Source organism: Strix uralensis, chromosome 33, assembly GCF_047716275.1.
Source record: "Strix uralensis isolate ZFMK-TIS-50842 chromosome 33, bStrUra1, whole genome shotgun sequence".
In the NCBI taxonomy this organism is placed as follows: Eukaryota; Metazoa; Chordata; class Aves; order Strigiformes; family Strigidae; genus Strix; species Strix uralensis.
The window spans coordinates 2,180,434-2,204,024 of NC_134004.1; the positions used below are offsets into that span (position 1 = coordinate 2,180,434).

Consider the following 23,591-nt stretch of genomic DNA (forward strand, 5'->3'; position numbering starts at 1 on the left):
TGCCCGCCTGTCGCTGCGGCAAACCGGAGCCTGGCACTAAAACCCGCAGGGGCTTGGGCAGACGGGATGAGGAGCTGAGAGCGTCGGGTTGTTTGGGGAAGCGCCCGACGGAGCTCGGAAACGCTGAATCGCAGCATCGGAGATGGCAAAACACGCAGGGGCTGTTCATCACCCCGGGGCCGGCCTGAAGAGGAACCACAGGTACATGGGGGAACAAAAGGCTGAAAGCTGCTTCCCCTCCTGTGACCGTTACCCAAGGGCAGAACGAGGTAAATGTCGGTATTTCCATTACACCGATTTCGGCATCGTTTCATGAAAATTAGTGGTAGGGTCTAGTGCGTTTGCACAGAAGAAACTCAAGAAGAAATGGCTGAACTCTTTGTATTACTGATGAGTGTATTTGCTGACAGATGGTTACAGAAGAAATCTTTTATATTTATCATCTCTTTGGCTTACCAGCACAAGATAACAAATTGGTGTTGAAAATACGATTCTGGGGAAAATGACTCTAAATTACTGCACTCTAAGCATGTTGGTTTATTCTTTAATGTAGCTACTTTATGTATTTCTTTTCCTCAAACTATATATATTTCCTTTTTATTGGCTAAGCCTTTCCTAATTTATATTTTCATTACTTTGATTAATACTACTTCCACAGTGACATTATTATTCCAACACAGTTTTGCAAGTGTCTTACTGAAACACTTGGCGTTAAATAATCTTCGGATTTAGGCTGCATGATTTGTAATTTAATAAGCAGTTCCGCTCCTGCGTTTTATCTCCTAATTGGGACAGAATTAGCAGCTATTCTGGAATTAGCACGAGCTATCTTCTGCGTTTTTTTGGTTGAAAAGAAAACAGATATAGGTATTATTTTAGCCGTCGTTGCTTAGCTGTAACTATAGCTGTCTCAGCCACTTGAGGATCGTCGGTTGGATCGGAACTCGAGCAGGAACACGCTGCGGTGGAAGTGATGCTGCTCTTTTAGGAAGGAAGATTTCAGTCTCCCAGGCAGTTGCATTTCATACTCCTTTAATTATCATTTGGTGAGCGTGATGCATCTTGTTCTCCTGGTATTTCCATACCCAGTTTGCTTCTTCCAATTCTTCCTGAAACATGATTCCCAGATTTGCGTCTCTGAAGAGCTGTAAACGCTTCAGATCTGAATCCAGCAAGGGCTTGTCACCAGCCCTCCAGAAAACGAGGCTTTCACCTCCCTTCGCAGGAGAAATATCTCTAAATCACGACCTATTAGCGTTACGGTTGGCTGAGAAGTGGCAGATTTCACTTGGGAAAAGTGAGATTAAACAAAGCCCTTGGCTGCGTTGTGTTTTGGAGGCAGCGGGGTGCCGGGGTGATGCTGGGGGGGGCAGGCAGGGGTGTGAGGGCAGCAGTGGCCATCAGGTCTGCAGAGCTGCAGGGTGTGTGTCTGCCTGGCACGGGGGGCAAAGGGGCACCTGCTAATCCAAAACCAGCCCTAAAACCAACCCTAGCCTTAGTGCTGGCCCTAACCCTAAAGTTAAGCCTAACCCTAACCCAGTCACACGTGGATGTCAGCACCCCTGCACCAGCGGGTCTTGGTGCAGAGGCCGGTCCCAGGCAGGTCTAATTTATGGACATGGACCGACCTAAGGAGGAAAGTCAGACTCAGGACCAGTTTTCCCTGCCACAAACTCACGGCTCCATCACAGCTCAGCCTGGCCCAGCTTACACAACGGCTGCAGCCCCTTGGAAATGTTGAAATTAAGAGGCTTTGCCTTACAAAGTCCTTTAAACCCACGGAGGAGACACCGGAACATGGAGACACCAAAACATGGAGACACCGAAACATGGAGACACCGGAACATGGAGACACCGAAACATGGAGACACCGGAACATGGAGACACCGAATCACCGGGACACCGAAATGCTGAGACAGGGAGACACGGCGGCTTGGTGGCATCTGAGGGACCGTGTCCCCGAGAGCCAGCCCCAGCCGAGCACGCTGCAGACCACTGCAGGTTTCACAGTGAACAGAGTTGGGTGGGAGCCCGTGGAGACCACGAGGAACTGGCAGGCAGTTGCGGGGGGGTTAAGGAAGGATTAATGAGAGAAGAAGGAAAAACAATAGTTTTTCCCAAAGGGCCATTTTAAGGCAGCATTTGTAACCCTCCCTCGAACCAGGAAGGGCTGGGACCTCCCCATTTCCTTCACTTTTCCTTCTTCCTTTTGCTTTTGAGTCTTTAGCATTCACAGGGTCTAAATCATTATTTTCCCCAGTTATTCCCATCTATGAAATGCTTCTTTAAAGGAGAAAAAAAAAAAAAAAAAAGCCTCAAGGACAAATTCTCAAGAGATGAGTGGGATAAAATACCAGCCTGTTTCCAGCTCTCTGAAAACAAACAGGGCTACCCCCATCTCGAGTGATTTTCCTCCTTTTGTTCCCAGATCCAGCCACCATCCAGCTTTCCCACCTATGGCTCGCGGGGCGGAGGGAGGAGGAGGAAGGCAATCCCTCATCCGGTAAATCCGGCTGTTTCCCAGCTGTTGCTGTGACTTTGCAGGCAGGAGCAATAACCAGGAGAAAGACTCTGCTCTGGGCAACCTGGCAACCAGGTGCTGGTGGTGGAGAAAAGGGCCAAGGTCCAAATCTCTGCAAAATTAAGAAGCCATCCGGGGTTGCCCGCTGTTGTGTGCAGCGCCAAGGCATGGGGAAGCCCGTTTTGGGTCGAGAGGTGAAAAAACATCGTTAGGCTGAGAAATGCAAGCAGGCCAAATCTGAGCTGTTGAACAGGAACGTCTGTATTCGCATCTGAAGCGGTTCCTCCTCCTTTCCCCGCTTGCTCATTTCCATCTCATCCGCCTTCGCCTGCCGGAGGTTTCCACCCCTCGGAGCGGGGCCACCCACGGCTGCTCGGGGTGGGGATGTCCCCTGGTGGGCAGTAGCCGCTGCCGTGGGCTCCTGCTAATGCCGAGCAGCCACAAACTGCGTGGAAAAGGTCTCTGCTGGCTGCAGAGGGGCTGGGAGCCATCCCTCCCCTGCCTGCAGCTCCAGCCGGGACGTGAAGCTGGGTTTAACTCATCCCCAGACCACTCGCAAGGCAAAAATGATGGGCTCTGCGGTAAACAGGGCATTAAAACATGTGGGTGCCCCCTTCTCCGGGGTTATCACGTCCCCACGTGCCTGGAGGACGCAGCTCCCACCCGGGAGCAGGGATTTCCTAATGATGTAAGGTGAATCTTGCCCTGAAACGTGACCCAGAGCAGCCCACGGTGAAACACGGAGCGAGCGCCGGGCTGGCTGCTCCAGCGCCGGCCCATTGTGTCTGCTCAGTGCATCTTTAATCAGGCCATGCAAATTCCAGCAGCTTCTAATCATCTTAATCCCGAGGCCAGTTTGAGGTTGCTGTTGCTTCCAACGTGTTGGTGACTGCCTGCCCCTCTGCTTGCCCGAGGATGCTCCAGACTTATATTGTCTAAGAATGGACACAGTCATGGACAAGGGTGATGCAGAGGCTCAGGGAATTGTGGAAACCACATCTTCTCTAGCTTAGCATCCCAAAAAAAACTGGCAGTCAGCTGGACACGGTGCAGGACTCCGGTGTCCTGGGCAAGGAGAGAGGATCTAGAGAGCTCCAGGTTCCTCCATACACACTCAGCTTCTTGTTACCTCCTGCAGATTTGGGGTTTGTTTCTCCGTGGATGGAGAGAACCCCACGTGCTGAGGGGGTGCTGGGGGGATGCTAATCCTGGTGGCACTGCTTTTCCACCTGGGCATCAAGATGCTTTCACACTGTAACACCCAACTGCTCAAAAAGCTGTTTGCTGCCCAAAACCAGACTCTTTAGGCATTGAGGCGCGCGCTCGTGCCAGCTGCCAGACCTGCTCTCACGGGGCTGGCAGGGATTTGAGGTGCAATCACTTCTTGGGTGCGATTCTCCTGAGCTGGCTGAGATCTTTACCTCGGGACGAGGTGACTCATGCCCCGAAGTGCCCGTTTCTCTCACCGCCGGCCGGCCCAGACACGCACGTCTGCACGGCAGCAGCGTACCGAGGGTGATGTCAACCCCCCCGGGTGCCGATCGCAACCAGCGTCGCCGCTCTCACCCTCTTTCTGACGAAGGGACTCGCACGCTGCTCTCTTCTTCATCGGCTTTCGGTCGGTATCAGCTGCAGCCCAGCGTATTTCTGAGCGTTGATTCTGCTCCGGAGTCCGACCACACTGCAGAGCTGGTACCTGCACCCTTGAGCCGAGCTCCTCCACAGACCCATCCTCAAAACCTGCCCCGTATCTTGGGGTCTCTCCGGGGTCTCCTCGCGCCCGCCCATGCCTGGCGCAGAGCTGGGATGTGCTGGCACAGACTGATCTCCCACCAGCTCTTGAGTCCCGTCTGGTGGATGGTTATTAATGCAGGAGAGTTGTTTCCTTCCCATCAGCAAAGGTGAAGGAGCACAACAGAATGGATTTGTTTACAAATCGATGTACATTACATCCACGAGGCCACTTCATTCCACTTTCCAAAGCAGCATTTACTCTTTCCCAGTATTTACCCACGTCGATGTCCTGTTGTTTTCTATGAGAACAGCTGAAGATCTCCTGAACCCATCACCCAGCCTGGAGTCAGATCTACCCCCTTGTGATCTCCAGATCCCTCCTGCAGCCTTTTAAAAGACACATTGACCGTCTCTGAGGTTGGTCTAAGTGATAGACCAGCTCCCCAAAACCTGCTCCCCTTATTATATCTCCCCAAATCCTTCTGGATGACTTTCTGCTGTGGCCTGATCTTCCCCAAATGATCCATCTGAACCTCAATCATCTACAGAAAAACAGACTCTCTTGTTCCTGATCAGGTTGGAGAGGTTTTCTACCTGTAAAAATTTATTCCAAAAAATCCTTTTGTCTTTGGCAGCAGCCGTTCGGGCAGACTCAGCAGAGTTGGGATGACACTACAGAAGTCGTCTCCAAATTTCTGCTGGGTAATTGGCAGAAAGTAGGTGTGAGGAGAGTCTGGGCAGAGAGAACAGAGATGGAGCTGATTTTACCTGTTTTGACACAGAATAGCTGACTGGCGTTTGCTGACGCCGCTTATTGCGCTTTCAGGTACATGCATGCAGCATCTGAATTCCTGCGATGGCTGCAGGAGGCATCAGGAAAGAGGGTTTTTTGCAGGTCTCAAGACTTTTACGCTAAAAAAACCACTAACAGCAAGTCCCTCCCCCAGCCAAAGGCACCCAGGTCAAGCAGCTCTTTGCAGCCGTCCATGCCAAGGGCGCCGGATATTTTCTTAATGTCGCCAAGTCTTTGAGGACTGTGCTCAGCCCTGGGATGCATCAGGCTGAGGCTCAGCGTTGCTGAACCCAAACGAGCTGCAGGATTATCCACGTTCTCACCAGTGACCGTGACCGATGCGCGTTCAGCATCTCGGGCGTGAGGTGTGCTCGGAATAACGTCCCACGGCGCGGTCCGAGGAATGCCGTTTCTCCTCCGGGCCCTGCGGTGAGCTCCCCCGTGAATTTTTCCGATTCTTCAGCCAAGAATGTGATAAGGCTTCACGGGTCGGTCACACTGCATAAACATTTTCTCCGCTCGCAGATCGCGTGACCTGCTCTTGAACTGGCGGAGCTGAATCCTCAGCCACATCTCTCAGCCCCAATGAACGTCAACATCTGCAGACACGCCGTGACTGTCCTCATCACCATGTCCTCCAGAAAACGAGGATCCTCCACATCCTCCCCATGTTCTCCGGTGGTTTATCACTTGGTCCCCTCCACTCAGCACTCATTGCACCGCAACTGGATGCTGTGTCCAGTTTTGGGCCACCAATATGAGAGACATCAATGAACTGGAGTGAACTCAACGGAGACAGTTGGAGGCTGGAGCATGGCTGGAAGGTGGAGCTTCTCCATGAGGAGAAGCTGCGGAAATGGGGTTTCTTCAACCTAAAGAAAAGTCTTGGGGACACGTAATAGCAGCCTTGAGCACCTACAAGGAGGTTATTGAGAAGATGGAGGCAGGTTCTCCGTGGTGGTTCACAGCAGAAGGCTGGAATCGGAGAGGTTCACGTGGGATATACGGAGAAACTCAGTCCTTGAGGCTTTTCAAGAGCTGGCTGGGTGAAGTGAAGGAGGGAAGGGGAGATGTTCAGGGATGTCTCAGGCTGAAAGGGAAGGAGGCTGCTGCCATCTAGAGCAGGGACTCCTCTGCGTGCGGGCACAGCAGCCAAGCTGCGCTCTCCCAGGCCTGGAAAGATCATCTTGGTGGAGACTAAACCCGGAAAATTAAGGAAAAAACATTACGAGCTGGAATAGAGCAAGTAATGGATTCCCAGGCTCTGGGCGGAGCATCCGTCCCCGCCGTCCTTGAGCTGCAGACGATGTGTCGCTTACATAAGTGCAATTAATAATTGATTTGAAATAGGCGGAAAAAGCCCATTCTCGTCTCCATCCCCGCTGCAACTTTCTGCCTCCTGGGTTTAAGTGCAGCGAAACCCAGCAGGCGGCTCAGAAAATGAAAAAATGGTTTAAAAAAAAAAAGGAAGGAAGAAAGAAAAAGAGAACAGAAAAGCCCCCAAACTATTTAAGAACTTTTATGAGGTGTCCCCAAAGCCACAATGCCACAACCGAGCAGGATGGTGCTGGCTGAGGAAGGAAAACTCCCCAAGAGAGGAAGGAAAAGCTGCGCAGGGAATGTCCCCAACCCCACGTGCTCCCCCCTCTCCCAGTGTCCCCATGTCCTCATGCCTCAGGTGTCCCCCCCCCAACCCCACGCCCTCTGACCCTCCATGTCCCCATGTCCTCTGTGGTTCTTTTGTGTGCCCCCCACATCACCGTACCCCAATCTCCTCATGCCTCCATGTCCCTCCATGTTCTCATGCTCCTGCCATGTCCCCACACTCTGACGCACCCTGTGTCCCCTGTGGCCCCCAGGTCCCCACCCCATGTCCTCACGCCTCCCCGTCTCCCCACTCCCCTACGTCCCCCTTTGTCCCCCATGTCCCCACCCCCACACATCCTCCATGCCCACCCATGTCCCCCCGTGTCCCCACTCCCTATGTCCACCTCTGTCCCACACACCCACTGTGTCCCCACGCCCCCCATGCCCTCCTGTGTGTCCCATGTTCTCACACCCCCCATGTCTTCCATGTCCACCCTGTGTCCCCCCATGTCCCCAATTCCCATATCCACCTGTGCCCCCATGCCCACCCTGTGTCCTCACACCCCCCATGTCCTCCCATGTCGCCTGTGTCCTCACACTCCCATATCCCCCACGCCCACCCTGTGTCCCCACTCCCCATGTCCCCCTGTGTCCCCACACCCCCATATGCCCCATGTCCACCCCGTGTCCCCACACCCCCATATCCCCCACGTCCACCCCGTGTCCCCCTGTGTCCCCACTCCCCATGTCCCCCTGTGTCCCCACACCCCATGTCCACCTGTGTCCCCCATGCCCACCCTGTGTCCCCACACCCCCATATCCCCGTCCACCCCGTGTTCCCCCGTGTCCCCACTCCTCACGTCCACACTGTGTCCCCACACTCCATGTCCACCTGTGTCCCCCACGCCCACCCTGTGTCCCCACTCCCCATGTCCCCCTGTGTCCCCCATGTCCCCCTGTGTCCCCACACCCCCATATCCCCCACGTCCACCCCGTGTCCCCCCGTGTCCCCACTCCCCATGTCCCCCCGTGTCCCCACTCCCTATGTCCACCTCTGTCCCACACACCCACTGTGTCCCCATGCCCCCCATGCCCTCCTGTGTGTCCCATGTTCCCACGCCCCCCATGTCTTCCACGTCCACCCTGTGTCCCCCCATGTCCCCAATTCCCATATCCACCTGTGCCCCCATGCCCACCCTGTGTCCTCACACCCCCCATGTCCTCCCGTGTCGCCTGTGTCCTCACACTCCCATATCCCCCACGCCCACCCTGTGTCCCCACACCCCATGTCCACCTGTATCCCCCATGCCCACCCTGTGTCCCCACACCCCCATATCCCCCACGTCCACCCCGTGTTCCCCCGTGTCCCCACTCTTCACGTCCACCCTGTGTCCCCACACTCCATGTCCACCTGTGTCCCCCATGCCCACCCTGTGTCCCCACTCCCCATGTCCCCCTGTGTCCCCCATGTCCCTCTGTGTCCCCACACCCCCATATCCCCCACGTCCACCCCGTGTCCCACCGTGTCCCCACTCCCCATGTCCCCCTGTGTCCCCACACCCCCATATCCCCCACGCCCCCCCTGTGTCCCCACACCCCCATGCCCTCCCGTGTCCCCCCCGTGTCCCCACACCCCCATATCCCCCACGAGCACCCCGAGTCCCCCCATTTCCTCGCCCCCCCCCGCCCCTCCCGCGCCGTGTCCCCGCCCCGGCCGCCCCTCGGTCCGCCCGGCCGCCAGGGGCCGCGCTGGCGCGGGGCGGGGCCGGGGGGCGGCGGGCGGGGCGGCGGCGCAGCGCTCCGATGGCGGTGAGCCGGGCGCTCGCCCTCCGCCTGGCCTACGCGGCGGCCGGCGCCCTCATGGGCCTCTCGGCCTTCTTCACCTGGAGCCTGGCGCCGGCCTTCCGACAGCCCGCCACGGCGGCGGCGGGGGGGCTCTCGGGTACGAGGCGGGGGGGGCGCCGCCGGCTGAGGGAGCTCCCTCAGGGCGGGGGGGGGGGGGCGAGAAGCACCTTCCTTTGGGGGTGAGGGGCGGTGGGGGGGGTGGCTTCCCTCAGCGCTGGTGAGGGGGGACAGGGCGGGGGGAGGGTGGGTGAGCCCAGAGCCCCCCTGGGTGCCAGCCCGGGTGCGTGCTCTTACCTCGCCAAAACTCACCAAACGGCCTGAAAATGGGGGGAAGCGACAGTTTGCGCCTGGGCGGTGGGTGCGCGGGGACGGCGTCGAGGCCAGGGCGCGTGGCGGGGCCCTTGGCGCCGTGTTCCGGGAGCGGTGGGGGCGAGGCCGGCAAACCGGGCGTGTGGCATTGAGGGGGGGGGAAAAAGCTCCGTCTAGGGACTAGAGTGGGGGATAATGTTGGATTTTGGGGCTTGGGCGGGCTGCGTTTTGTTTCGGGAAGTTGCAGGTGATGCTTTCCCCATCCACCCAGGAGCTCCCGGAGGGGCTTGTTGTGCCCGTGAGGGAGTGACTTGTGATAAAACTGGTTTGGGACTTCAGCTCATGGTGTCCGGCTGTATTTGCAACTCGAAATGCAAACCCGTGGCTTGTGGGACACGTTAACAGCCTCGATGCTCACCCCTTAGGAAAAAAGGAAATGAATTTGTGTATTTTATAACCCCGCTGCTGGTGTAGATGGAATTGTTCTAGTCTTCTCCTTGGTCCCAAGAAGGTTTTTTGCAACGACATCCAGCAAACTTGCTGTTCGTGGTGGAAAAGCTTCAGCTGGTGATGGTGTGTAACTCGCGGTGCCGTGCAGGGAAAAACCTCTAAAATTGAGGCTGAAATTGCCTGTAAGCCCCAGGCGCTGGCCAGAGAAGAGGATTTTATTTCAGAGTTACAGGTGGAAGCTTTGCTGACTTTCCTAGTAAAATTTTGGTCTGGCAACCTATATTTACGTGTGCTTTGTATTTTCAGAAGAGAAAAACGCCGGCCTCCTGATGTTTAGACCCGCTGAAAGCATCTGTGCCAGACGCTGTGAAATGGGCGTTTGGGCTGCTTGTGGTAGAGGCCAGAAGCTGTAAACTGCATCGTGAGATTCAGATGCCCGCGCCGGTTGTGGATCTTAGTGAATGACTGTGTTGGGGCAGAACTTAGTCCTCGCTTGGTCTGTCAGCTCAGCAGCTCGCGGGTTTCTCTGGCTGAACACCTGGAGGAAGCGTAGAAAGTGAAGTTAAACTCTGGAAAGTCGTAGTGGTGGGTGAGCAATGCCGGTGCTCCCGTGCGCCTCTCGGTGTTGGCTGTGCTGTCAGAGCAGGTGCGAGGCGCAGGGTTGTGGTTGTCTCTCTGCTTCCTCCAAAAAGCTTTAATTCCAGCTGGAGCTGGAATTAAGCAGGGATCTTCCAACCCTTTGCTTTACTAGGTGGCACAAGGAAAGTTGGAGTGTTGTACCCCAAAAATGAGCAACAAAAGAGCGAGTTAATATTTTATGCTGTATGCACGTGCTGTCTTTGTGTTCACAGAGGAATTTCGGAAATCTGTGTTCTAGAAGGAGGCTGGTGAGAAAGCAGAGAGAGGAACCAGCTGGTACTTTCTGTGCTGAAGTTACTCAGGTTATTGTCAGAATGAGGTTTGTGCACTGGTTAATGACCGGGGGGGTGATTCAAGCTAGTTAAGATAACAAGGAGCAAGGTAAGCAAGAAACAAAAAATGCTCATTTGTTAGGTTGGGCTCTGAATTGGTGTGCTCTCAAATATCCAGTGAAGTGTATGTAGGTGGAGTCACAAAGCCTGAGAAACAGATTAAGAAACGTGTGTTTTGGTGTTAGAGCTGATTTAAGCTCCTGTCATCTGAAATTCATGGCTGCTTTTTCCTGCCCTTCTGCTTCACTTTCCTGCCCCTCAATAGGTGAAATACGCTCCAGACATTGGAGATGAGACTTTTATTTTAGGCTCCCACCCCTGAGCTGAAGATCTGTAGCGTGCTGTCTCCCAGACGTTGTTATCCCCACGACGGAGGGGCCAGGGAGGAGCGGGAGTAAAACCCCTCGTGTGCGGGGAGGACCTTTTGAATTTGTTCTGCTGCCAGGCGTACGTTAAAGTCGAGTTGTGCCCTCAGTTCATTGCTAAATCAACATTTCACGTCCTGCCCACTGGAGCCTGCACGGGTAGAGAGCTAAGTGCTTGTTTAGTCGTGGGGGAGTAGCCAAAAAAAAGCCGTTTTTTCCGTGCGTTGAAGCTAAGGCTACTTGCTAAAGTAAGATTGTTCTAAGAAAAAAAATTACGGTGTGTAGGAGCTTTGCGTTGTGCTTAGACACTGTGGATACTCCAGGTAAGCAGGGCGTTCACTTGGTTTCTGGCGTGCCTTGTTAAATCATCTGGATTTTTATCATAACGTGCTCACTAGAACTTACGTCTACGGGCGGAGAATGGCAGGAAACGAAGTGGGCGAGCGGCTGAAATCTTCCGCCGCGCAGCCATTGCAAAGTTAATTGTCGGGCATTGTTTTGTGCCCTTTAGTCTACTAATAAACCCGTTGCGACTTTCTGCACGTTGTCCGGGTTTCCGTAAACGCAGACAGACGGCTTCTCCCGCAAAACGTGGGGCGCAGCTCAGGTGCCGGGGCGCAGCCTACGCGCTGCTGCGGCGCGAAATCAAACCCCTGCGCCGGAGGGGTTTGCTGTGCTGGGTGGGTTCAAGGGCTTGAGCACAAATGGGGGGGTGGGGTTTTTTGGGCCTATATGTGCCTATTTCATTCAGAAGCTCCCAAAAGTGAGGACGAGGTGCAGGCGGGGCTGTTGTGGCTGGGAGCTCTGACACCGTGTGGGGGGAGCAGAAAGTTGTTTCGGCTGGTTTATTTGGCAGCTTTGCAGCAGTTCCTCGTTAATATGCCTCTGATTAAGCCGAGGCTTTGCCTGCCAGCCTCCTCTGCGAGTGTGTGTTTGTACATGTTTATCTAGTTTTAACTATCTTTCTGGTTTTCCCGTCGCCTCCTGTGTGTTTGTCGTTGCTTTTCTCTCGCCTGTGTTGCCGAGATGGATTGCAGCCTGCTGCAGCTTTTGCTCATGTGCCTTTGGTTTGTCAGGGACGTGTGTTTTGGGATGTTTATACACTTCCTCTCTGTGAGAAGTCCTACTGATCGCTGTCTCATTAGGAATCTCTCTTTGTAATCAGCTTATTTATCTTTTGCTTATCTTCTAGAGAACCTTTCCGGCTGCATTTTGCACTGAAATCTGCCCTCTGCTGCTGCTTGTGCTTTTGCTCGCTCTGATACATTTCCTATAATTTAAAGACTTAGAACTTGGAGTAAATAAATACCTAGTATTAAAGTTCCGTGGAGGGAAAATTGCCACGTACTGATGAATCTGCAGCTGGAGCCCTTAGTTACCTCTGGTTATGAAACCAGAAGCACATAATTTAAGGTGCTGAGCAAACCACCTTTCCAGTCTTACCGGCTGGCTTTCATAATAATAAACCCCCCACACAATGCCTAGTAAAATCAACTCACTAATCCTCCGAATCTTAAATATGCCTCGGGGCATGCATACTTGGGAATTTTGGGATCATCTTAAATCAGATACAGACCTTGTGTATCATACCCAGGTTTTGGGCAGAAACACCCCATCGAGTGCTTCTGATAACCTGAGGGACAGCAACTTAAGCGACTGATCACGAGACCCAGAAAGTCATTCCTGAGTTAATACTGGCTGTCTCGGTGGTTTGCCATTTCATTTTGAGCTAGTCACAGTGGCTTTTATAATTTACTGCTTGTTTGTATGTTTGACCTTCTCCCCTCGCTGCCTTAAATTAATTTTTTTTTTTTTTAAGTAGGCCATGAATCTCTAAACCACTCTGATGTTTTCATTCTGCCAGAGGCAGTTTAAAAGAGAAGAAAGCAATTCAATGTTTTCAGGATGTTTCCAGCCCTTTCCTGAGTGGCTTTTAATGTTCTTGTGTATGTATCTTCTCTTTTTAAATTTAATAGAAAGAGAGGGGTTTTTTTCCGCTCCAAAGAGACTCTATTGGCTGTTTCCAAGCTGCTCAGATATTTCTGGCAAAATATAGAGCTTGTGCTTTGCGAGTATAATGTGGACCAGATATTAAAGCAGCTGCAAAGAAGATGAAACACAAAATGTACTTTACAGACACTTGAAACTTTAAAAATATCTGATGAGTGAAAGTAGCAGAAGCTGAATGCAGTATCTGCTGCGTACCAAAGTAATCATTCCCTGCAGACTGATAACTAATCTACCTTGCATGTACTAGATAAACTTACGCAGATTGGCTTGTTCCCTATCCAGGGCTGGAATAGCGCGGCCAAAAAGCGTGGCAGTTGTGAGGTAAAGTCTTTTTAAATGTTTGGATTTGCATATAAAATGCCACATATTGTTCGATTACGGTTCGGCTCGTGGCTGCTTTAGCCCATCGTCTGAAGGAAGGGGTGGAAAAGCGGGGGAAAGCACCCTAAAAGCGCAGAGAAGACCGTAATTGAGTTAAAGGGAACGAGTCCGTCGTGTGCTGCCGATGGGCTGGAAAATGTGCCGTTGGTTTCCTCGTGAATGATAGAGGCGCGAGCGTCTGAGATCTGTACGTCTTGTTTCCTGCAGATGCCTGAGCAGAGCGACGCGGTGCTGAGCAACGAGCCCAAACGGCGGGTTTTGCTTCTCGCGCGCGGCCCAGTCTGCTTTCCTCCGAACCGAAACGCCCTGAGGGAGTAGAGCCCTCGCGTGCACGTGTCCAGAGGGAAATTCTGCCAAGTGAAAACCAGTTTTCACTAGAATACTCCAAAGGCTCCTCTCCTTCGAGAGCTGTTTTCCTAAAATATTTCAGTGTTGATCCCCAGCTATTTTGGCAGAAGAGCTGTTCAAGAAAACCCATTTTTAACCTCTTCCAAAAACAGCTGAGGCTGAGCTAGCTTGGCTTTAGCTCCCGGAAGAGAACGATTTACCCTTTCTGGGAATCAACCAGACAAGAGAAGGTTTTCAAAACTCAGAAACGGCAACTTAGGTTGGCAAAGCTCAGGCTGCTTTTAGAGTAGGTATTTCTCATGCTCCAGCTGGAGTAACTGGGTGTATAAAAGAAGATTGTTTAGATGGAAAATGACTGAAGGCTTTGAAAGTGCTCTGGAAAAAAGTCTTCTAGTTGGTCACCGTAGATTTCATATTTTCCAGGACCGTGCAAGTAATTTTTAATACTGTTTTCCATTTTTACTGTCATTTCGTTTGCCATCATCCTCGTCTGCGATCATCAACACGTGTTCTGAGCTTCAGAAGGCCGGAGTAGGAGCGCTCATCGCAGAACAGCTTCTGTCTCTATGCCTTCGCTTGGGTTTTTTTGGCCTCCGCTGCACATTTGTTGTTTTTTCCTAGAATCTGTAACGCCCCTTCGTGTCGTACACAGTGTCCTACCGCGGCGTGCAAACGTGGCCTGACACGTTTGGCCTCGGGCAGCTCTGACCTCAGGGAAGCAGCTGTGCTGTTATTCCCCATCCACAATGCGGCTTGTTTTGCTGGGACCGAAGAATCGGTCAGTGATGAGCAGGGGTCTGACAAAACCTTTTGTTTGTCACGGTTTTTGTTTTTATGCTCGGAGAAAGGGAAAGTTTTATTTCACTTGAGCTAAAGTATGCCAAACTTTCGAAAGGGCTTATCAAAATATTTAGATATTAGTGTTTATTACAGGCTGGGGGCGAGCCTGCTTTTGAACTTGCCTTTACAATTTATTTAAACTTGTTCCAAGTGTGCTGCAAGTTTTTGTATTTTTAATATGAGTTAATCTTGCCAAAATACCTGTTAACTTCTGTTTAAAAAACCCTGCCCCTGTCGCTGTTGTTTCAGATGTGCTCGGGGATGTTTGATGGGCCAGTTTCCTTTTCCTGGAGCTTTGTGTACTTGGGGTAATTAGTTTTTGATTTAGAGGTAACTTTCCCGTTGCTCTGTGTCGGAAATCCCTTGATTGTGTCTTACGGAGCAGCTCTTATTTTAGGGTCATTCCAACGGTGATGTGTGGGGTAAATCCACCAAGACAAATGTTTCTGGGAAAGGGGGGTAAGATTTTTGATGTTGTTTTAAGTGGGCGATGTAACTGGAGCTGACAACCACCAGTGCAACTCCAGGGCTACGTTTGCAGGTTCAGGTTTTGCTTCTGTGCAAAGTGCGATTCCACGGGAGAATAGAACTGTGGTTGTGGAGAGGGAGGGGATTGGGGGGAATCGCTCGAGGTGAAAAAGAAAAACTGGAGGTCCTGCAGTTCATCATTCCAGACTTGAAACGAGACATATGTTTTATTTCCTATTCCAGTAAAACCTGTTTCAGTTGTGCGGCTGAGCTGGGTGTTCTTCTGTTGCCTACGTAGAGCTGGTGGTGAACCTCCAAAGGTCTACGAAGTGAGAGATTTCACATTGATTAAAAGTACTAGTATGGTTTTGGTTTCTCTGTGTGATAATGAGAGTCTGTTCTGTAAATTTGTTCTTCTCGCAGTTTAGCTCGCGTATATTTGTGACTAGAAGGTGATTTTTCTTTTCCTGAACCCAGTTTCAGCTGAATTAAACATGAATCAAACTCTCATTCCAGCATTCACAGAGACTTTTCCTCTGGAGTTGATTAGAACTAGCGGGGCTTTTCCCCGCTGAACGCTGTGTGTCGATCAGCACTTAGCTTCAGGAAGGCTTTTTAGCAAAGGTGCATGTTCTCATGTGTTGAAGCGTTTGGTTAGTGATGACTGTATTTAGCAACAGACTCTGCTTAAATTGAATTCCCCCCAATATTTGTTTGTTTTCCTCGTGTATCTGAGCTTGGCTTGCCCTGCCCTGCTGCTGTGTAGATTCATCCCTCTTGGGATGCCCCTTCTATCCCCGTGTCTTTGTCAACATCTGGGTGGTGGCTTTGCTTTCTTTTGTGGCCGCTCCCTGGGTCGGAGCGGTGCTGCGGCCGTCGGGTGCCCGCCCCAGTATGAGCTCACAAGCTCAGGAGGGGCAAATTAAGCAGTTGAAAAAGCAAAGTCCTGTTCTCATCTCTCCTACCTGTCCCTGAATGTGTGCCACCGACGTTTCTTGTGCTGATGTTTTTCAGACGGTGTTGTGAGCTGATTTAACCTGTTGGAATGCTTTTCTGCCGTTTTAGGAGGAAAAAAAATAAATAACTGCTTTGCAAGCTGGATGGCCTCACCGACGGTTCGGAGTGGTGTAAGGGAGAGGAGGCAAACGTGTGGCTGGAGCTGGAGGAGGCTCCTTTCCCCTCCATGTGGTAATGAACGTGGTGGCTGAGCTGCCTGTAAAACAATGGCCCGTGTGACCAAACTCAGCCCTTCAGCGCGTGGGGAAGTTGTCATGAGGCTTTTTTTTTTTGCTCAGTCACGTGTGAGGTGGTTACTGTAGACTAAGGATTAACCGAACACAACGGTTTGCCAAATAGCTTCAAGTGCTGTGTCAGGCTTTAGGGTGAGGGGAAGGTGCAGGGTCAGGCCCGGCAGTGGGGGGAAGATCAAGTGACAGCTCACGCGGTGCTGCTGCTCTCCCCACCGGGAGCTTTCGGAGCATCAGCAGCAGTTGTGGTGTGGAAATGCTGGCAGCTTGACTCAGCAGTTCAAACAAATTGTGCCAAGTCATCTGAAAGCGCTTGGGTGGGGAAGCAGCTTGTTTTGCTGACTGAAAAACAGAAGTTCCCCGTTTTTTTTTTTAAAAATGTGGGTTGAAGTTGCTGGAGCACAAGCTTAAAGGTAATATGAAGTCGAGCAAGGGGTTGTTGACAAGCTGAGCGATAGGCTTTGCCACCAAATCCCGTGGCAGGCTTTTTGAAACGCGCTGCCAACGCAGTTACGGCCTTGTGCGGCTGCAGGGTGTCTTCTGCCAGCTTTGTGATCTCTGGCGCACGTGCGTGGAGGTAGCCTGTGTGGAATCAGTCATGGAAAAGCAGTGTCTGTAGGTGACTTGAGGAGAGTCTCAGAATTAAAATCCTGACTGCCTGGAGCCAGAAAACATCCTTAGGTGCTGCCGAGGTACAGCAGGTCCGACCAGGTGAGGTGATGGACGGATTCTGCCTTTCCTGTTCGTGGTGGTAAAATATCTGTGAGCCACATCTGTCCTGGATATCAGCCCTTTACTCTTGGGTTTTTAGTTCACCCTGAGTGCTTTTGCTTTTGATGGGGTTTTTCTTTTGAAGGTTGTCCTTCTTCCACCCACCCCTTCTGTGAGCCACCATGGAGGGTATTTTAGCTTTCTTTGCCCCATCCCAAGACGTCAAAGAGGCAAAAACCATTGCCGGGGTTCTCCTGTCTAACCTGGAACTGACTTTGTGTAATTCAGCCGCGTTTGACGTGCAGCTGCAGCGCATGCACCGGCCGTGTGGCCGGTGAGGTCAGAAAAACCTGCTGGAGAGGAGCTGAAGGGCGCTTGGGAGCTGAAAAGCGAGTCCAGCGCGTTCGTACGGCGGCTCTCGGCTCTGCCCATCTATCGCTTTTGACACAGCTGTTGGCCCCTGTGCTATAATACCTTCTTTTAAGCCTTGGGAAGCTTTGTGTATAATGACCGTATCCAGTAACAAATGAGCTCTGGCAAGACTTGTGGCTGTTCTTAGTATTAAAATGTTTATCTTGTAGTGGGCAAGGCTGGTTTTCGCTTCCTTTGATGTTGAGAAGTAGCCACAGAGGGAGGTCTGTGTTATTGCAGGATACCATATAAAGCAGCCTGGTATTTTAGCAGTGGTGTCATATTTTTTTTTTATTATTATTATTTTTTTTTCCCCTGCTGCCCTTAAAATAAAATCTGGAAAGGAGGTGGCAGCGGAGGAGAAATACAAGCCAGTTAGTTGCACCACTGGAGGTTCAAATTTCAGAAACGCCGCTGAGGTCTTTGCCAAAATGAATCGAATGTTTTAAGTCTGTAAAGTGGCTCTAACTATAGGTTGAGTTAGCGGCTTAAGGAGGTTTGGTCGGACTCTTCAGCCCTGCGCCCTAAACGGAGGAGCAGCTTGCTATAATTGGAGTTGGTGATGCTGCTTGTCATTGGGACTGTGTAATGGGGAGTGCCAGCCAGCCTTGTTCTGGGGGGGTGTAAAAGCTGTGACGGGCTTTAAGCGTGTGAACGGACAGGTCTTGTATTGAGGGTCCCTTCTGGTTGTTTCCTGGGGTGTGGTGAAAAGGTAGCACTTTTTAGAACAAGATCAGGGAAGGATGCGTCGGTTTTGCCCTATATCAGAAGCTGTTTCCAGCTGTTATTTGGATGCTTTCCTCCCTTTTTCTAACTGTCGTTTCCTCCCTTTTGATAAGAGTTGAAACTTTGGTTATGGACCAGTCACCTAAGCTTAGGGAAATGCCTGTTGCTGCTCTATTAAAGCCATCGTGAATTTGGCTGTTCTTAAAAAAAAAAAAAAAACAAACCATATAAACTGTATGCGCTCAAATATTTGTCTGGTTATGTAATCCAGGAGGTTTGGGCCAGACCCAAAGGTACAGAGTTAGATTTAAGCCACCTTAACCACTCAGTGAGCGTGCTTTGCCGTAAGCGGGAATTGTACGTGCGAATCATCTGGGAGCTGAACTTCCACACCCCTTGGCTTGAAACACGTGAAGCGTTTGGAGGGGATTTGTATAAATCCACTCTTTATGAAGTTAACCGAGGATACGTTGGAGCTAAAAGGCGGGGTGTGAGATGCTGAGACCTGAACGGGTCCTGTATCTCGTGGTTGAGGGGTCGGGCAGCCGTGCTCTGCGTCATCGCCCCCGTTTGTGAAAGGGGCCGCCCGGCCTTTGGGAGCCGCTGCACTAATTCCTGCCAAGGGCTTGGCTCGCGCGACGCCGTGAAAGCTGTGGGGAGAGTTAAATAAACCTGCGCTGAGAATGCACGAAACGGGTCTATCCCAAACGGGACAACGAACACGCTGTCGAGGGGAATCTGTTCCATGAGCAAAGTCCCTCCTGTGCGTCTCCCCGAGCCCCTGCGGAAGCCGGGGGGGGCCGGGGTGGTTGTGGGGGGCAGCGCTGGTGCAGGCAGCCGTTTGTTCTGCTCTTTTCCCTCTCGGGGCGGGGAGGGGGGACGCGGCCACGAAGCGTTAGTGTTGCTCGGTGTTTCGTGGGGGGGTTTAATGAGATGTTTGTTTATTAGAGACCTTTCTGCGCCGGTGTGACGCCGGTACTGACTGCCCTTGCTGTCTGATCGAGCAGGTGTTCTGGCGCTCTGGGCCCTAATCACGCATGTGATGTATGTGCAGGATTACTGGAGGACCTGGTTAAAAGGGCTGAGGTTCTTCCTCTTCATCGGGATCCTCTTCTCAGCTCTCTCCGTGGTGGGATTCTGCACATTCCTTGTTCTGGCCATCACCAAGCACCAGTGTAAGTAACTGGGAGAAATGACTAGCGATGCTGGGATTACTGGGGTTGGATTTGACGGGATGGAAGAGCCTGCAGAGCAGAGCTGGGGTCTGAGTCTGGGGGTGCTCCTGCCCCTCTCTTCTGAGAGGTGTTGAGAGACTTGTGGGGAGGGGCTGCGCTTCCATTTTTTTGCTGTGGGATCTTGATGACACAAGAGAAATTCTGCTGCCCGATGAGTGCCGCTCCCTGAGGGCACTTTCTGATGTTTGACGGCTGCCTTGCTAGGCCTGCTCTGGGGGCCTGCTGGCAGGCAGTCCATGTTTTCCAGCATTTTTTCTTATAGGAACTGGAATTTACTTATTTCTAGGACAAATAAAGGGAGTGCTCTTAAACATTGTCTCTGCAGCCCTCATAAAGCAGGTGGGTGAGGATATTAAAATCCAAACACGAGTCAGCAGGGTGACAATGCCTTCCCCACTTAGTCAGCATATAAAGCTGTGTTGCTATAAAATATTTAACATTGTCTGAGGAGGGTTCACGTAATTACTCCCAGTATTTGCTTGGCAATAAACCAAAGAGAGAAAGTTTGGGTTTTGTTTTTTTTAGGAGTTGTCTGTGTTTGTTGCTCGCTGCATTTGGGCTGATAGCTGCGAAGAGTCCTGTTGTTGTTGTACTCACGGTGGTGGGCACGCTGTGCTGGGGTCGTAACCCACCCAAAACCCTCGGCTGAGCCTAAATATGCTCCCTGTGGAGATTCGAGTGCTTCGGCCGCCTGGAAGGGTGTGAAAATACTCGTACTCGATCGTTAGAAATACAAATGTAAAAAGAAAACCAAATATTTTTCATCATGTCCTTTCTTGGAGACATGAGGAAAAACTGTTTTGCGGAATATTTGGGGTTTTTTAGGGAAATTGAGGTATTTTAGGGAAAGCCCTAATTTGAGGGGGGGAAGTAGAACATCTGCACAGCTTATTTAAGTATGGAAAGTGTAGGACTGGTACATCTAATGAGTGGGGCTTACTGAGTAAGTACTGTTCTGTGCATTCTTCAAAAAAATGATCACGTTTATTTTTTAACAATGGCCAAACTTCTGTACTTAGAAGTGGAATTGTTTTGCGCATTAGGTTATGTAATAAGCGAATCACAAAGTTGATGACATCTCTAGAACAAACAAAAACCGATAAATGTTGAAAATAAATATGAAGCCTGCTGACACGCGCTCAAAAAGCAGAACCGTACCCACATGTCCTCAAAGTAATCCCTGAGTCAAGGCAGTTTTATATAGATGAAGAAGTGTGTTCATTTGCAAAGATTCTCTAAAAAGAGGCTGTTACATCACTCGCCGAGCTGTGATTATCACAGCGCTGTACTGAGGACCTGCAGTACAGGTTGGAGTGCACCAGTTTTAATTAAATGTTGGCCACAACCGTTGGTAAAAACATTTTTAGAAGGAAGATCTATTTTATTTCCTGTTTTCACCCCCGAGATGTGCAGATTTCCTCTCTGCCTGCCGTGGTGGGGTGGAAGGGAGCAGTGGTAAGGCAGGGGGAGAGAAATTCAGAACTGCGGGTTGAGGTTTTCTTGAGCCACATGTTTCTGCCATCCAGGAATTCACCCAACTCCATCCTTTGGGCCCTAAGCAAGGAGAGTTTGGGGTGGCTGAGCGGGTGACCTTAGGATCTGCCTCTTGAGATGATAATCCTTCCTCAGACCGTGACCAGAACACTCTCCTGTGGCAGCGATGAGGTTGAGAGCTGGGAAGGCGGCACTGGCTGAGCCTTGCTCGCAGCACAAGATCTTTAGATGTGGGCTGGGAAGCTCCCAGGAACCGGGGGGCTGAGTTGGGTTCTTCCTGCGTGAGGGATAAATGGGATTTTCAAATGTATCTGTATCCTTTTCTCTCCTAGCCCTGACTGATCCCAGAAGCTACTACCTGTCGTGCGTCTGGAGTTTCATCTCCTTGAAATGGGCCTTCCTGCTCAGTTTGTATGCTTACCGGTACAGGAACGAGTTTGCAGACATCAGTATCCTCAGTGACTTCTAACGCTCGGACTTCAACCCTGCCTGAAGGTGCTGGCTGTTTGACTTGCCCCCCCGAGGCATGGCACACGCGAGAGGTGTACAAGAGGTGGAGCAGGAACCCACCCAGTGCTGCTTGGTTTGTCTGTCCGCAGTAGGGGTTTTTCCTAATTGCTTTTACTCAACCATTTAAAGTCTGGCTAATGATGTCGATCTAGTCTCTCTGTAACTGCCCTGGGAGTCCCTGTGTCTGGTAGTGAGGTGACAGACTTTCTTGCCCCGAAGCCCGGGGGAGTTTTCCCGCGGGGACGAGGTCCTGGGCCCACCAGGTTTGTTCCTCGTGGCTGCAGCACCCCGACGTCTCATCCCCGTGAGTGCTGCACATGGGCGCCCCAGATGTCTGTAGCAAAGGACGCTGCTGTGTGAAAGTTGGCTCCTTTGCGCTGCTCTGCTCCGCGGAGGGGAGGGGAGAGATGAGCCCTTCTTTGTGGCAGAAGTCCCTACCTACCTTCCAGCCGGCACCCCGCAGCTTCCAGTATTTTCTTTTTAGACATTGTACACGAGGTCAGCTCTCCCCTGTGGTCTGGGTGAGCCCGGAGGGACGGGCCAGCAGCAGAGAAGCACTGGTCATCTCAAAGCTCTGTCAGAGGTGGAGAATGCTGTTTCTGGCTGCTCTCCAGGATCATTTTTAAAAAGGAACTTATACCCTATTTAACACTCAAAAGTTGTAGCATGTAGAATCAGGTGTTTGGGTGAAAGATGCACTGGGCAAAGGCATGAACCTCTGGAGAAACGTGAATATGATTCTTCTAAAAAAAAAAAAATCTCTTTTTGTAGGCAGTAGCGCTTCCTTTTCTTTGCTCAGCTCCCCTGTAGCAGCAGGATGAGAGCGGGGAGCCAGCCCTGCGTGGCACTGCTCCCCCCGACCTGAAACCTGGCTGGATTTAGTGACTTCTTTAATCCCCGTGTTTTGCTCCCCGCTAGCAGCTACCCTGGGAGGCTTGAAACCCCCAAGCATTTGCCTCTTTCCTTGTTATCTATTTGTACTTCAAACCAGCTGAAGGTTTTTCTGCTCTGGCAGAACCCAGGCCAGCGTTCCGCCGTGTCGGGCGGATGGGCCTGGCTGCTGCAAACTGGGCACGGCAGTTTGTATTCCATGAATAATCCTGTGGGTGGGTGCAAAGAGAGGCAGGAGCAGCCCCTTCCCTTCGGTGAACAAGGCGGGTGTTTGGAGGGGTCTCCCAGCCACAACTGTCCTGCCACAACTCCCGGGGTGCTGCTGGAGCCGCCCCGAAGTGCCCTTTTGGCGGTTGGTGGCAGAGGGTGGGTGTCGGGACCTGCTCAGGGTTTTGTGACCGCGCGGTGCGAGCGGTGGGTCCTGCGGGCTCTGCTGTCAGCCCGGCTTTCTCCCACGCCACACAAAGCTCCCGGTCTGGTTTTGGGCAGCGCTCTGCTGGGCCTGGGCTTTGTCACCCTCTCCTAGGCAAGCGCTCTGTGGCTGTGTTGGAATCCCTCTCCGTGCCCAAAGGCTCCATCCTCCCCTTCGCTGCTCTGTGTTTTGCTTTGGTTCAAGCACACAGGAATTCACTTGAGCCGGTGAGGGGATTTTGGAAGTGTTTGACAACATGTGTTGCTAGTGGGTAGGAAGATCCTCGGGTGACTTAACCAGATGGAGGAACCTCGTTGGGGCTGTGTGTAAACTGAGGTTATAACCAGCTTTTGCCAGGGGACCTGCTGGAGTCACTAAACCCAGACAGAGGCTGCGAATGTGAAATGCGCTTTCTTAGGAGATTAATACTTATGAGATTAATACTCAGGAATTAAATACTAAAATCTCCCTTTCTGCCGACGTCGGGTGGCCAGCATGCCCGGCCGGGGATGGAACGGCTCATCTCACTTCCCTGCCCAAAGCCGTGCCACCCGCTGTGGAGTTTGCGAGTGGTTTTAGCATCGGTCACTCCGTTTGTCTCACACCTCGTCTTCCATCTCCCCGACACCGCGCTGCCCCCGCCCCTGGTGTGCCCCAGCTCCCAGAGCTCCCGTGACGGGGCTCTGCCACTGCCCGGCAGCAAAACCTTGTCCCCGAGGTGCAGAGAACTCCTGGCTGCGCCCCCGGCGTCTCGCAGCGGGGGCTCCCTTCCAAAACCCGGTCGCTTTACCCCGGGGGTTTTGAAAGTTTATTTTTGTGACTGTAAATTTGCCTACAAACAGCTCACTGAATCTAACCTGTTTTCTCCCCGACGTGTTTTAGCTCCGGAATTTATACTTGCATCTCGGCTTTTTAAAAGATTGTGTATGTAAATATATAATATATTTTTACATTGTTTATGCTTCGTTTGCACGCTTGGTGTAAGAGTTGGTGCTGCGGTGGGATGATGTAATTCACAGTGGGGTTCATTCGCGTGTATCCCAGTGGCTGCTTGTACTAAACCACACTATAACCTGTACGTGACACCACGGTAAGAGCAGAAATACAGTCGTTTTTCTCACCAAACCTGTGTCTGGAGTGATTTTTTTCCCTGTCAGGTTGTTAGATTCTGCCTGTCTCCCTCCCCGATGACAACCTGCAGGAACAGCGCTCTTTGTGGGAAAGACGGGGGTGAATTGTGCAAAACATTTTGGGTTTTGGGGTGATGTGGCCCCGCAGCATTTAACTCTGTCCCTTGTGTCGTTACCAGCACCCTCGGTGTCTGAGCCACAG

The 23,591-nt window shown here is 51.8% G+C and overlaps 1 protein-coding gene across 1 annotated transcript; it reads left to right on the plus strand.

Annotated features, from left to right (window-relative positions):
• The first annotated feature begins 8,415 nt into the window (after positions 1–8,415).
• Positions 8,416–23,384, plus strand: SLC48A1 (solute carrier family 48 member 1). Its single transcript, XM_074853582.1, has 3 exons — positions 8,416–8,577; positions 18,725–18,892; positions 20,779–23,384. Exons 1-3 carry the CDS (start codon positions 8,439–8,441, stop codon positions 20,913–20,915), a joined length of 444 nt encoding a protein of 147 aa, XP_074709683.1. The 5' UTR covers positions 8,416–8,438; the 3' UTR covers positions 20,916–23,384.
• Positions 23,385–23,591: the final 207 nt, after the last annotated feature.